The sequence below is a fragment of the Lipophrys pholis genome (assembly GCF_963383615.2).
Source record: "Lipophrys pholis genome assembly, chromosome: 2".
Taxonomy (NCBI): Eukaryota; Metazoa; Chordata; class Actinopteri; order Blenniiformes; family Blenniidae; genus Lipophrys; species Lipophrys pholis.
The window spans coordinates 25367809-25382951 of record NC_137636.1 but is presented as its reverse complement, the minus strand read 5'-3'; the positions used below and the strand labels follow the sequence as shown (position 1 = coordinate 25382951).

Below are 15143 nucleotides of genomic sequence, written 5' to 3'. Positions count from 1 at the left end.
GAACTGATGAACCCTTTTTAGACGAGGTGAAATGTCTTCAAAATCTCAACAAATCCAGTTGCTTTCAAGACGATAGTCTTGTCGGATGTAGGAGTCCAGCTCTGGATCTCGGCTGGAGATTTTCAGCAACACAGCAGATCTGGCTTCTCGTCTGAGGATCAGATCTGTCAGGACCCTGGGCCGGCTGCTGAAAACCTGGAAGTCTAACCTGACATCATCTGAACTGGTTTTAATCAAAAGAGTGTTTCCATGACTGTTTTGTATTCTGATCTTAATCCAAGCCTTAACCCTGGAATAAACTGCACCAGACGTCATTCTGTAAGAAGACATTTATTGACGTGTACATTTCATGTACAGAGCTGCACTGAAGGTTCCCACTTGGTTTATACAAAACAATTTAGAATTAGTGCAGAAAAAACACATTATTGCATTGACATGAGAAAAAAACCAACAAATGTTGATATAATAATAATCTCAGGAGGCATTCAAGGACCCCCCCTGCAGGTGGCATCATGTGACCTCCTGCCCCAGCTCATGCAAACATATAGAATTATAAATAAGCAGAAGATTCTGCCGTACACTGGCACACAACGGCACAGTGCTACAAACCAACACCAGAGAAACCAATACAAAATGACATCTTTACTCAGAGAGCAATAATATGTGTTCACCTCATGCAAGAATAGAAGCTGATTTGTCTTTTATTAAGCGTATAAAGCAAATTTAAGACCATTTTTATGAAACCCAACATATTAAAAAGGTGGATTCTATATTTACAGTTTGATGAGTTTCTTTTATGTCGAACAGCCATGAAGATTCCCCCTGTTAAGAGCAGTCATCTCCACTTGCTTGTGAGCCGTCTCTGTCATCTGGATTTAACAGCTCAAGGTTACTTTCTGTTCTTAATTGACTTCCGCTGCACTTCAGATTTGTTTTGTGACTCATTCTAGGAGTTTGGGCTCCACTGTTGCCTGAGCAGGGCAGCAGGTGGGAGTTAAACCATCACAGCTACTGTCATTACACTTCATCTTCTCCAACTGTCATCCCTCAAACTGAAAGTTGTGGCTAAGTTTCAATAGGTTTGGTTCATGGCGAAGCCTGGGACATCAGGAATTCAAGCTGTTTTCCACGATGATGAACAAAAGTAATAAAATACAAAGTCTCTTTAAGTCAATTTCCCATTAATCGAAAAGGAACCAGGGTTTTCATTTCAAGAAACTCTGAAAAGGGCGACATGTCAACATCAATATGAAGTAATATTATTAGTTAGTTTTAATGTTTTCTTCAGCACATAGGGGTTTTTTGACTCTGTGCATATGAAGTTAAGCCATTTATGCGAATGAAATTGGGCCTATTTAGGTAATTATACTTGCAAAATAACAACTTCTATCATGTTCAATGAACAACTCAAGTTAGTTTCACTCAGAGGAACCTAGGCTATTCTAAAAGATACATTCTGAACCCTGGAACAGCTCCACCTAGTGTCCTGAAGCAGGGTTACATGATACGACAATGACAGTATTTTCCAGACTACAAGTTGCACTTTTTTAATTTTCCTGTCCATACCTTCGGGGACCACTGTGACTGAGGCTTAATAATGATGCAGTTTCATCTGTGCATGTAAAAAAAAAAGTGTCTTACACACCAGTGTTACTTATGACACACTTTTTAAAGATGTGACAAACATTCTGGGAAATACAGTAGCTGGTTAGTGTGCTCATCTTGGTGGATATCTTTAAAGCTATAACACAATACACATAATGTCATAATATTCCTTCATTCTCAAACCATAGCTTTGTTTAAAATATGAGCATATTAAAAAACATAAATACTCCACATTGAACTTTCAAGACCACAAAAGTAGAACTGTCCTCAAATACTGGAGCAGAAACTTAACATATGTACTAGAACAATAGTGAAGATGCTGATGGTTTTTACCCTCACGTGTTCCGTTTGTGTGGCTTTGACTCACTCGTACAGAATCTGTAATTATGAATAACAGTGTGCAGAGCTGCATGTTTGCATTTAGTGAGTCAGGTTTGTAAAAAAGCACCATTCCCATGTAAACACATAAATATGGAACGATAAGAAGACATAAAAATAGACCCTGGTGTAATTGCCGCTTCACTGTTGTAAAATTGTGCAGGTTTGTACAATGCAATGTGAACCCTGCTGTATTTTTCATCACAGAAAAGCCTTGGCAAAGTGGCTATGTGGTTCACGTTGGTATAAAGTCTGGACACTCCACAGACCAAACACATGTAGAAAGAGCAGACGGTGACAGATGGGATCAGACGTGCCTTCAGAGGGTCTTTACTGGAGTCGGTCTGTGCTTCAAAGCAGCTCCTGCTGCTCTTTTTACTCCCTTTTAGATATTTTATAACCTGTTTTTGAACTCCCTGCAACCACAAAGAACCGCTGAGTTCCCTCAGCCCAGCACACAGTACACTGTGGCAGTTATGAAAGTCTTGCTGCATAATAGAAGTCTTTGTATTTTAATTACATGTTTTTTGGTCTGAAAAATAGAACTCCATGTTCGATATTACACACTTGGACATCTAATGTCACATGCGTAATGTCTTGTTGTGTTTTACACTCATTTTTCACTCAGTCATCTGGCTGCTCTACAAAGTTCTAAAAAAAAAAAAAATAAGTGAACTTAAAATAAATAGTTTTTTTTCAAACAGTGCATACAAAGTAATGCAACAAAATAAACACATAAAAATAATATTTTATATTTATTTTCACAATTTAGGTGAATTAAAAAAAGGAAAATTAAAAGTGTTTTTGCTTGGAAAAAGACCCAGATAAGTCAAATATATAAATTCTTGGCGACTGTTCTCCTGCCAGCTGGAACGACTACAAAGTGTGAGAAACACAAAAATCCGGTCAAGTCGTCTGCACGCATTGTGCAAATACAAATGACCTAAGTCATCACAGACATCCTTTCTTTAAAGAAATAGCTTATGTGCATCAGTATCATCCATCCCATGGAGGAGGAGCTAGTCGTCGAACAGTTTTACTGGATAATCCATATTTTTTGGCATAAATAGAAATGCATCATTAATCTGATGAATAGGTGGTCATATTATGTGTGAATGTGTGCAGAATCAGTGCAGAATGAGTAGTAGAGTGAGCAGCACGATCAAAGCACAGGCCTCTCAGTGTCTCTCAGCAGAGGTTACACAGAGTTTGCAGCCACGATACACTGACGGCCTCGAACGGACTCACTTCTGGACGTCCGAAGCCGGACCAGGTTCTGAAAGCTGCGGACTTGGCGGGCCGCTGTCACATTGCAGAGCAGATTTTTGGAGAGCTGGTTTCTGCATTTGCCTTCTGGCGGATGCACTCTGGATCATTTAACAAAGAAACACATCGTCAAGTCTCGAGACCTTGAGAACAGAAATGCAGCCCGAATCAGAAACGGATCATGCAGCTGACCGCATGAGAATATCAGCGACGGATAGCTAAGTTACTGTTGGATGAGCTCACCTGCCAGGTCTGTCCGGGAGATTTCCACCAGTCCTTCGTAGAGGCCTTTGATGGGGTTTTCCCCGGCCGCCACGGCTCCGTGCAGCCAGATTAACAACATGCGGTGGCCGTGCTCTTTGAAGCTCTTCATACCTGCACAGTGGAAGAAAACAGCATCTTTTTTAGCCAATAATATGGCTGCAAGCATGAGCACAAAGCAGGATACAAGCATCGAATGATTCCACGTGACAACGGTGACATATTCAATCAAGACTTACTGTATTTTGATTCAAACTTTTTATAATTCTGTATTACAGCTGCAAGTTGTTTCCCAGATCTATTAAAAAAATCCACTGCCTCAGTTTGCAGCCATGTTTTAAACGTATGGCTCATGAGCCAAAATTGTCTTATTAGAGGGTCCAATCCACTTACTACTGTGGTAACGGCTATTTTGAACTTGTTCACTGGTGAGTTGCACTGTTTTAGTAACACTCGCAGACCCAACTGGACAGAAAACTGCTGCTATAAAAAGCGAGCAAGCCTTTTTATAGTCAAATTCTATTGGCATCAAATCCAAACTGTGAGTTTGCAAAAAAAAAGTAAACTGAAAGATGCAGAGATGCAACAAACAAACAATGAAATTCTAGATTATTCATGAAAGATGTTTTAAAACGTTCATTAAAGATAATAATTTCTATAATGTGCTTGTAACTGTTTGTACTGAAACCAGATAAAACATTTGGAATAGTCAATATTATGAGCACTTTGTCGTAACTGTTGTAGGATTGGTAATGTACTTGCATGTAGCGTCTTGTGTATTGTGTATAATACAGCTGGACCTCTTGTTTTGCTACGTTATATCATTAAATTCACAGAAAGTTTGTATTAATGTGGGTTTTTTTTGTCCTGTTTGTTACTTATTAAGTGGCATTTGTTCAATTCATCTAATTTTATTGAATATCTTTTGTTCACTTCCCTTTAATGAAATAGGTCATAACGTTGTCTGACTTCTTGAGACACAAACAGCGCTCACCGCCGGCTCGTGGATTCGGCGATGAGCTCTTTATCTACACATCAAATCATGCTTTAGAAGAGCAGCTGTGCTCACCCGTCCACTGATGCTCTATAGCTCGTATATGTGCGTCGCTGAAGTCCCAGTGCTGGGCCAGGATCTTCCACTCTCCCCTGCACAGCGACTTGGTGGCCAGTCTCCACAGAACAGACCTGAGGTGTTGAGTCTCCGGCTGGTGGTCCTGCTTGAAGCTCAGCGGTCGGCCCACCCACTGCTCCTGCTCTCTGTGATCCTGAATCCACCATGTAATACAACAAAAAGCTTTTACTGAAACATCATCTGGTGCATAGAACTGAGTCAGTCGGCCTCCAGGACTTGAACTAGGAATAACTATGACACCAACTCAGTGACTCACACTGTAGATAAATAATATAACAATATATATATAATATATAAAGGTATGATACTCGCTGAAATGAATGTCTGTAACTCGTAAATAAAACTAACTTCTGTACAGTTTTATAAAATGTAGCAGCAGATACTATTACGAAGAGTCCAGTGTGAAGAAATGAACAACACAGCAGATAGGTCTGCCTGAGGAGCAGCAGCCGGAGCCGTTCATGCCCCGAATATGTCGGGTCCTCTCTGATGTCTTTTGCTCCTTTGACATAACAAGATGTGGCAATGTCTTCCAGCCAGAGAGGCCAGAGAGCAGAAATGGATAAAATCAACAAAATAAATGATCTGCTTTTATCTGGCACTGAACAGCCTGCATACCACAGTCCTATGTCAGAATATAGACTATATTTATATAGAATCATGTCCCCATTTCACACTTAGTTGAAATGAGCAAGCATGATTTATAAACCTCTGAAATGAAGGACCCTCAAGCCAAACTGCATTAAGACACATTTCACATTTCAACAATGTGTCACACACATACAAATCCTAATCTTTGAAAACACTTTATCATTTAATCTACAAATACAAGATCAAGTAGCAAAAGAAACGAAATATGTCCAAGATTCGACATGTTTATGGTCATGGAAAACAAGTACATTGATTAACTACAAACAAAATTGTACTCAATTCTATTCTATAATGTATTTCCACAAATCATTGAAATCAAATCAATGGCATTATACTATTTCAGTTTCTTGTATTTGATGTGAGATGTTTCTATAGCTCAATGTCGTTGTGATGTTTGTTACTTTGATCCAAATTATTTTCTTTTATTACTAAAAGCAGAGACAAGGATCGCAAATCAGCGTTGGCTAAAAACAAACTATGTGCATGACGTGTTTGTATTTTATACAATATGTTTAATGTCCCTGTTCAACAACCACCTAAAGAGGGAAAATGTGTGTCAGACGTTTGTTCTGAGGCCATTGCAACATCTGATATGACCTGCATGTTTGGTTCGACACTAGTTTCACTTATTGGTGTAAATTGACCAGTTGGGGTTGAAGGAGCTGGTTTAGGGCCCACAGTGACAATTTGTCAGCAGAGGGATTCAAACCAGCAAACTTCTAGTCACAAATTTGCTTCCCTCACCTCTAAATATCTTCTACTTAAGTGTTTTCCACGTGAATCTCTGCAGATCCACACACAACGAGGACGGACTCACCTTCTCCCACTTATAAAAGCGGTCGGCTTTGATGATCATGTCCACCAGGAGGATGTGGTTTCCTCTTGCAGCCACTTCCAGACACGTTTTCCGCTGCTGTGTAACGTACGGTCAAACTAAATCATTCACAAATTAACAGGAACCTTCATCCAGTATTACAGATATGTACATTTCTCCAGTTCGATATTCACTGTCTTACATACAAACTCCTTCTGGACTGTAACGCTGAGGTTCCTCCTGTATCTCTATCTGCGAGGCTGACGTCACTCACTGGACCCGTCTGGGTTATTTATGGGGCTTTTATGGATTTGATAGCGTAATCCAAAGCTCAATTCCCTCCTTGTAACCTATCATCACTTTAATGTATGAAGATAATCTAATTAGACCCACAAATCCATATTCTACATCCTGTTATCCAGTAGTGGATTGTGGGTAAGCTGACTACTAACTATGAGTATTGATATTCGTGTTGTATATTAGAAGGGGAATGTTAATATGTAAGGAGCTTAGTGTGTGTGGGTATAACTCCCTGCTTCTCAGTTGATCGCTCCTGATTTATTGGTTTGCAGATTATTATTCCAATTGTTTAGGTTTTTTTTTTTTTTTTTTTAGCTCTTTTGTTATAGTGTACTGCTCAACTCTGCCTTTTGCTCCAGTCTCCTTTAGTTCACTTCTTTTATTTGTGTTTACTGTAAGCTGCTTTACTTTGTTGGCACTAGTTGATTTCGGGGTTTTTTGGCGGCAGTTTTCATTATATTTGTCCAGAAGGAACATGAATACCTTTGTTAAATCAACTTCCATCTGTTTAAGCAAACGTGCATGTTGAATGTTGCAGATACCAAAGAAGACATTCAATAAGTAACAGGCTTTTGCCAACGTCTCTCCGACTGGATGTAGGCAGGATGCACCACAGCTGCGGTCGGCTCCAGCACCCTATGATCCTGAACAGGATAAATCTAAAAAGATTTTGATGAAGAGGAAATACTTTTTCGAAAAAGATTTCAGCTTACAAATAGTTTCTTGAAATATTCAAGGTTATTCAATTTAGGCTTTGTTAAAAAGAAAAGTCAGAATGGCCTCTTCAAAAACAAAAATAAAAAAGTATGAGAGGCGACAAAAAATTAAATAATACAACGTTTGATTGGATATGTACTGGATATATAGAATAAAGATAGGAAGAGAAAAAATTATACTCTATTTTATATCTCTATATAAAAAAGAAGCAGGAAGACGTGAACACTTTTTATTTCTACCCCTTTTTAGCTCTTCACTAATTATTTGTCATAACTAATATTAAATGTGTAAAATACTGTACAATCATTACAGCTATTATCATTTGATCCCCGTTGACATCAATCTGGACTGTTTTTGGCCCGTGAAAATTAAACTGAGTTGGATGGTGAAGCAGTGCAGTACCTTGTCAGTCAGATTGAGGTTAACGCCTGCGATCAGCATCATCTCCGCAGCGTCCTGAAAGCCTTGTTCTGCCGCGATGTGCAGGGCGGTCTGCTGCCTCTGCGACACACAGGACTCGTCTGTTTACTTTCTGCTCTGCCACTTCTGTGTTGCATGTCATCAGGTCACTGTATAATGCACTGCTGTATTCAAGCAAACACTACTTCTGGGCGGCTTCGTACTCACGCCGTCAGCCACATCAAGGTCACACTCGGCATCTATCAGCAGCTGCACGAGTTCTGTGTGGTTGTTGAACACGGCGAGGTGCAGGGCCGTGACGTGTTGCTGTTTCAAACACACAGAAGGATTTTCACAATAGAGGCACTCGCCTCCATCTCATCACCTCACAAATGAGATCTTAATACAGTGCAGTCCAGCTTCACATCACTATGAACCACTGCCTCACCTCGGAGCGTTTATCATAAATATATGTTAAAAGGCAGTCACATTAAAATAGAAATTACACACGCTAAAACATAATAATTGAGGCGTAGAAAAGTTGAAAATTTAAGACTTAACAGTGAATAAAAAACACACAACAGAGAGGTCAAAACTGACATTATCCAGCTATAGTCCCTCCGACACATGAAGTTCCTGCTCCGAGGAGTTTGCTCTACTTACACTGTCCACAACGTCGACACTGATTCCCGCCTCCAGCAGCAGCCTGGCCAATCTGTCAAAGCCGTGCTGGGCGACATAATGAAGAGCGCTCTTATTCTTCTGCAGGCGGACACAAACCAAGCTGAGAAGATCCAAACACTCTGTAATCTCTCGGTTATTTCAAGCAATCAGCACCTCTCTAAACACATACGTTGGTCAGTGCATTGACATCACAGCCGGACTCCATCAGCAGCTGGACACATTTATAGTGACCTCCGTCTGCCGCCATGTGCAGGGCTGTGAGACCGTCCTGAAACACAGCAGATGCAAGGAAAGAGGAATTAATCCAGCAAACAAGCAGCAACAAGGCCAAAAGGGAAATTATATTCATAATGCATAGCATATATATAAACAGTCTCGGCTCATCCTCATCTTCAGTCATTAAAATTAGGTTATCTTCTTCATGAAAGACTTAAACATGAGTGAACAATTCAAGTCACTGATTAAAGTTTTAATGCATCACATGTGAAAACGCACGCTGTAGAGAAAACAGTGAATTATTAATATACAATTGTATGTTCAGCTCATATACAGCAACATATACAAAATACATTTTTGACAATCGTGACAGTACTAATAAGTGTATTTTCCTGTGCATCTGTACACCCTGATGTATAAACAACTCCCTCCATTGCTGGAAGAAGTTACAGTAACATTACTGGAGCTAAGTAGTATGTTTGGAGTATTTTTCCAAGAATGGAAATTCAGCCTTACTCAAGTACATTTAACACGATTTAATCTACTTTGGAAAAATAAATAAAATTCTTCCTCACACCAGTCGCCTCCCCGTCCCCTCTTGCTGCATCCATGAACCTCAAGACTTCTTCTCCTCTTACTTGGCAGCTTCAGCCTTCATAGCCGTCATCTCATACATCTCACACCAAAACAAGCTCAGCCTCGTCTCTCACTTTATCACCGGACTTGTCCAACATGAGCTCTCCCTCTGATGTACTCATTCTTAAATCCCGTTTTATTTCTGCAGAGGTTTCTAATACACATTGCAGATTCTTAATGTGTGGGAGTCACACGAGAGCTTTGACTGGGGTGCAGCAGAATATTTATTTCCTGAACTAAGTGGAGGGTGAAATTATCTCTTTTTTTTAACTTTGTCTATATTTTGCTTGGAAATGTGCTTTGAAGGTAAATGCTTAAAAACAAACAAATACGTGCAAATACTTCCTGGATGAGGTGTGTATATATCTCAGTTCTGATTAATGGGATTTAAATTCCCCCCCCCAAAAAAACAAGAGGCTTACATGCTGGTATTTGTTTGATATCAGACGTAGCAAAATGAAAACCAGACTTATGTCAGATTGTCCTTGAAGTGTGCAGCCCCCGTTCAGATACTCACTATATTCCTGTCGTCCACGTCCACGCCGATCTCTGCCACTTTGTGCAGGACCTCAGCGTGGCCTCGCTGTGCTGCCAGATGCAGGGCTGTGTTCCCTTCCTGTGGTCCAGACATAACAACACGTGAGCACCAGATTGCTGTTCAAACACTGTTTCCTGCACAAACACACACACACACACACACACACTCACACTGTCGTACATTAAATATGAATACAGTGATCTAAAACGTTCAAAATAAAAGAGGTCAATGATAAACTCTCAGCTGGTGTGCGTTGGTGTGTACGTGCACTGAGGAGTAAAGAAGTGTGTGTTACATCTTAAACCAATACTTCCTGAAATATGAATGCAGAGTTGCAGTGAGAAGAATTTCCTGCAGGAGCAGGGAGAAGTTTTAGCTGAGCGGTGAACAAATATAATCATGGAAACCAACCATCCTGCAGATGAGCATTAAGTTACAGTCATGGTTCAACAATGTCGTCAGTCCTATTTTGTTTGTCCCAACATTTAAATATTTAAACACTGATTTGTTTTTCCTAATGTGCCCATTATGAGTCAGATGGGGCAAAGCAGTAGGTTAAAATAATCTAATACAATGCATAATGATATCAATCTATTATTTTTCATCAATCGTAATATCAATATCAACATCTGGAGGATGTTTCTGGAATAGAACATATATTTTGGTTATTTTGCTTTAGAAATTTTAAATAATAACTGTGTTTTTACTGATTCTATTTAATTATTTTATACACAAGTCAAGAGTCGAATTGCATTTTTTTGCAGCTGGTTATGGCTAAGACTGAACAATAATTACATTTCCCAGCATTTTACAGCTCTGTCGTTGTGTGTTTGTGGACATCTACCTTGTCCTTCAAACTATGTCTGCAGCCCATTCCGATGAGAAACTCCACCACTTCAAGCTGTCCATGTTCAGATGCCAGATGAAGCGCCGTCTTCCCTGCCTTCTTAACGAGATGCCGGCTGGTCACCACACGCAGTTTGAGCAAATGACGTGTGTAAAATATCAAAGAGCGTCACCTTGTCCACTCTATCTACAGAGATATCTTCCAGGTCCTCCATGATGAACTCCAACACTCTGATGTGGCCTCGCTGAGCGGCACAGTGCAGCATACTGAGCCCATCCTAACACACACACACACACACACACACACTGAGTGAGGTTTCCGTCAGACGGTCAGTAACGGTCAGGCGATTGGACGACCTCTGACCTTATTCTCACTACTGAGTTTGGCTCCACAGGACACCAGGATCTGCAGGATCTTCAGGTGACCAAACCAAGAGGCCAGGAGCAGAGCGTTCATACCAAACTGTGGACACACGTTCACAACGTCAATGAGTTTCTGACTGTGAGCCTACCTGGAACAAAATACAGCAGGTATCATGAACATATCTTCATGATCACATACCTCTCACTGTAACAACTACAACATTCTTTTATTGCTGGACATGTATTCATCTTTAGAAATTTGAGCGGGAAATACCTGGAGATATTAATTTGAATGTTTGCTTCTGGAAATGTGACTCTCTCAGCGATATCTTTCAAAAATGTGTAATGTTAGCCTGTATTATTTTATTGTAAAACATTTGAAAATGAAAAATTCCTGGCCTTTGCATAAGATTTAAATAGTCAAATTCTCACCGCTGACCATATCTTTTGTTTTACCTTTATTTCTAGCAATGGCTGCACAACACAGCGTTTTGGAAGTTTACCATAAATTAAAAAATGTTCTCTGGTTCTTTATCGCTCACTGAAGAAAACAGTTAAAAATAAGATGTGTGGTGTGATGTTACAGATTAGTGGGAACTTTTGATACTCACGCTGTCCCTCTCGTCCACATAAGTGTCATGGAGCAGCAGCAGACGCAGAGCCTGTTCATGTCCGCCTCCGGCTGCCCAGTGCAGGGCCTTCCTCTCAATCTGTGCCACACACACACACACACACACACACACACACACACACACACACACACACACACACACACACACACACACACACACACACACACACACACACACACACACACACACACACACGCAGAGAATCACATCATCTCGGTGATCATATTTGTGAGCCTCGTCTGCAGCGACACTGAGCGAAGCAGCAGCAGAGATGACTCATGTGAAGACGTCACCTGGGATCTCCTCAGAGACACCATGAACACATTTTTGTCCACCCGGGGTCGGTGTGTCTACACACACACCCTTTCACCAAACACCACTTTGCACCTTTTTCACATGTGTGTCACTGCCAGCAGCTCTCTGTTGATTTTAAATGACACTGCGGCAAATAGTCCCATAAAAATGTGATTTGTTTTAATTCTGTTCCTCTCGTGGTATAATGCAGCTCTGTATAGTTTAGACCAGCTGCACAGGGGAGAAGGCAAAGCCATTTTCAGACCAGTGGTAATACTAGTTGTAGTACTGTTCAGAAACTGTGCGCATTGACTGCATAAATGCATGATTTACGAATCTGGCTCTCATACATCCATCTATCTTCATTCAGTTTTGGGTCCCAAGGGTTCTGGAGTCTATCCCAGCTGACTAGTTAAAGACAGGTTACACCTGGACAGACACATAGCCTCACACACACATTCCTGTGGAGTCACCAGTTAACCACGATTTTTGGACATGTACACACACTCAGAAAGAACATGCATGATCCAACCAGAAAGGCCCCAATCCCCATAATTAAATCTGATCAATTCGAGAGAGACAGTGAATTCCTCTGCTGTGGTAGAAAATGTTCTAAACACATAACCAGAAGGCTATTGACAACACAGCTCAAATACATGAGAACTGCTTTAACGTACAAGAAGATTTACAATGTAATGAAAATGATGTGTGTATGTCGTATAAAAATAGTCCAGAGTGTACAGTTGTGTCGTTGTACTGCATACATTCTTAACTACATTACACAAATACAATGTATACACCTTTATTCTGAAGACTTATAAGGGAATATAGGAAATATGTCAAATGTAGCTGGGTTTTACATGACATTATAAAGTGATTATGGTAATGCCACCACTTTTGGCAGTAACATGCATGTAATTAGTTTCTGTTATGACAGCAAGACGAGTTGTGATACCATTGCTTTTACTGAATATAAAAACAGTGTTGAAGCAGCTGTTTTCTTTGTCCTGCTCACTGTGTCAGCTGTCAGCTCACCCTAAAGCTATTTTCTTCACGGTTATTAATTGTCAAATGCTGTTTACTATAGCAGGAGGACGTCATTAATCCTACACTATCTCAACAGCAACGCGAGAGATGTAAAACTGTAACTCAAACATGAGCTTGTTTCCATGGTAACCGTGATGATAAACTTTACTTTATGAGAGCTGTCTCCTGCTGTATGCGTCGTCAGGAGTTTAGCACTGCCGTTACTGTTTTTGTGTACAGCTCCATACAACTGGTAAATTGTTCCAAATCCACCAGATAAATTGCAGTAAATGCACAATTAGACAACTATGTGCACGCTACTAGCACATCGTAGTTGAGAAAGACAATCAAATGTTACTAGTCCAAGTAAAAGTTGATCTGCTTTACAGCTTCGTTGAATTGAGGGTTGCTGAATTCCAGGGAGCCAATTCAAGCAAACACTGTGGTGTAAGGACAAACACAGTCACACATTTAACATACCCACTCATACTTTCTTGGTATGAGCGTGTGTGTGTGTGTGTGTGTGTGTGTGTGTGTGTGTTTGCTCACTGGCAGCCTTACCTTGTTTTTAGCCTTGACATCCACACCCTTTCGGATCAGTTCCTGCAGTTTGTCCGTGTCGTTCCGCCTGGCAGCATCGTGGAGCTCCTTCTCAGAACACAGCACTGTCTCACACACACACACACACACACACACACACACACACACACACACACACACACACACACACACACACACACACACACACACACACACACACACACCGAAGCGTTGGCGTGATCTGCAGGGAAACACTGATCACTGCTGTCATGCCTGATATGCATCAAGCAAATCTTATTATGGCTGCTCTTTATATAGCAAAAGATTATGCTTCATTGCGTGGTGCATGACAGATCTGAAATCTGAAAGAAAATTTTGATTAATCATGATTTATTCATAAAAATTGTGTGATTAACAGATTCATCTTAATTGATTGGCAGCTCCAGTGACTCCATAGCAGGTGTCCACAGGCCAGAAGTCACAGAAATCAAAGAAAAGTCAACAAAGTGTTTCAAACAAGGCAGATTGGACCAGACATTTTCCTTGTAAATATTAGTTTTTACTGTCAAGTCTTTCTCCATGTATATGTTGTATTTATTTATTGTTATTTATGCATTGCACATGCAGTATTTTATTCTTTCTACGAATATGATATTTTAAGATTCTATTGATATTCTACTATTCTGGAACAACGGAATTTCCCCCTGGAATTATACAGTATTCTAATCTACTCTACTCTATTCTATTCTATTCTACACATGTGACACGGGGTAAGAACATGATTCAAGGGGCAAGAGAAAGAACACTGTTATCTGGAAGAACAAATCTCAAAGCAGAAAGACGTTGATTTAATCTAATGAAGCGTTTGAATTTATCGCCAATCATATTATTATCGCGCTAATAACCCCATACGTGGTGGTATTTGAAGTGAAGAATCCTCCTCCACATGCTGGCATGACATCTGTGAAATTCCCTGCTTATTGCATTTCGTTTTCTTCAGCTGCAATGGAATCGAAATCAGCTGTAAAATTGCCCCCTGCCTCCCCACTGAGCCCCCCACACCCTCCGCACCCCGCACACCGAGGCTGTGCGGGACAGGCTCCGTGTCCGGAACAGCCTGGGTGTGCGGGACAGGCTCTGTGCGGGACAGACGGCATCATGCATCTCGTACTCACACACATCGTCCTCCGACACCAGATCGTCCTCCATGGTTCAGCCGTCCCCGCTCCGTCCTCCGGTCATCTCAGCCCGGGCTCAGTCCGCTCCCCTCCCGCCGGTGTCTCCTCCCTCCTCCGTCCCACAGCTGGATCCACACAGGACGGATCAACATCTGGCCAGCCACGTAACCACCTCCGGTGCTCCGCCTTCAGAGTAAAGGCTCCCCGCTCCCAGCGATTTTTAATACTTTAATTGTCTTTCAATTTTCAGACTCAGCCCTTTTAAAAACGTATTTTTGTTTATATTCTCGATGTGTTACCAATGAGCCTAATGATCCTCTTCTGTTCTTTTTATTACGACCACCAAGAGTCCATCCATCCAACCCCACATACCGCTTCATCCTTTGCAATCCAGTAAACATCAGTTTACTGTAAAGGCAGGAAAGGTTGCCAGTCTATCACAGGGCAAACAGACACACAGACAGACAACCACACACGCTCACATTCACACCTATACTGCACTTTATGGTTAATTAATCTCATGTTTCAGGGCTGTGGAAGAAAAGCAGAGAACATGCAAACTCCACACAGACAGGCCTAGCCAGTATTTAAACCCATTATCTTCTCTCTGTGAGGTAAGAGTGCGAACCACCTCGCAGCCTCAAGATCAATAGTTGTTTGTTTGTTT

The 15143-nt window shown here is 40.9% G+C and overlaps 1 protein-coding gene across 2 annotated transcripts; it reads right to left on the bottom strand.

The window, feature by feature from the left end:
• Nucleotides 1–3288: 3288 nt before the first annotated feature.
• ankdd1a (ankyrin repeat and death domain containing 1A) lies at nt 3289–14560 on the bottom strand (the record flags this gene model as incomplete). 2 transcript variants are annotated; one of them, XM_080490886.1, is made up of 15 exons in its annotated part: nt 14474–14560; nt 13320–13423; nt 11418–11516; nt 10808–10906; nt 10617–10721; nt 10442–10540; nt 9577–9675; nt 8377–8475; nt 8187–8285; nt 7752–7850; nt 7527–7625; nt 6111–6206; nt 4580–4775; nt 3493–3624; nt 3289–3350 (listed from the first exon to the last, which is right to left on the bottom strand). In XM_080490886.1, the coding sequence occupies exons 1-15, from the start codon at nt 14505–14507 to the stop codon at nt 3289–3291; spliced, it is 1521 nt and encodes a 506-aa protein (XP_080347012.1). In that variant the 5' UTR covers nt 14508–14560. The 2 variants fall into 2 exon arrangements, with proteins under 2 accessions (XP_080347012.1, XP_080347013.1); XM_080490887.1 differs by having other exon boundaries at nt 6111–6203.
• Nucleotides 14561–15143: the final 583 nt, after the last annotated feature.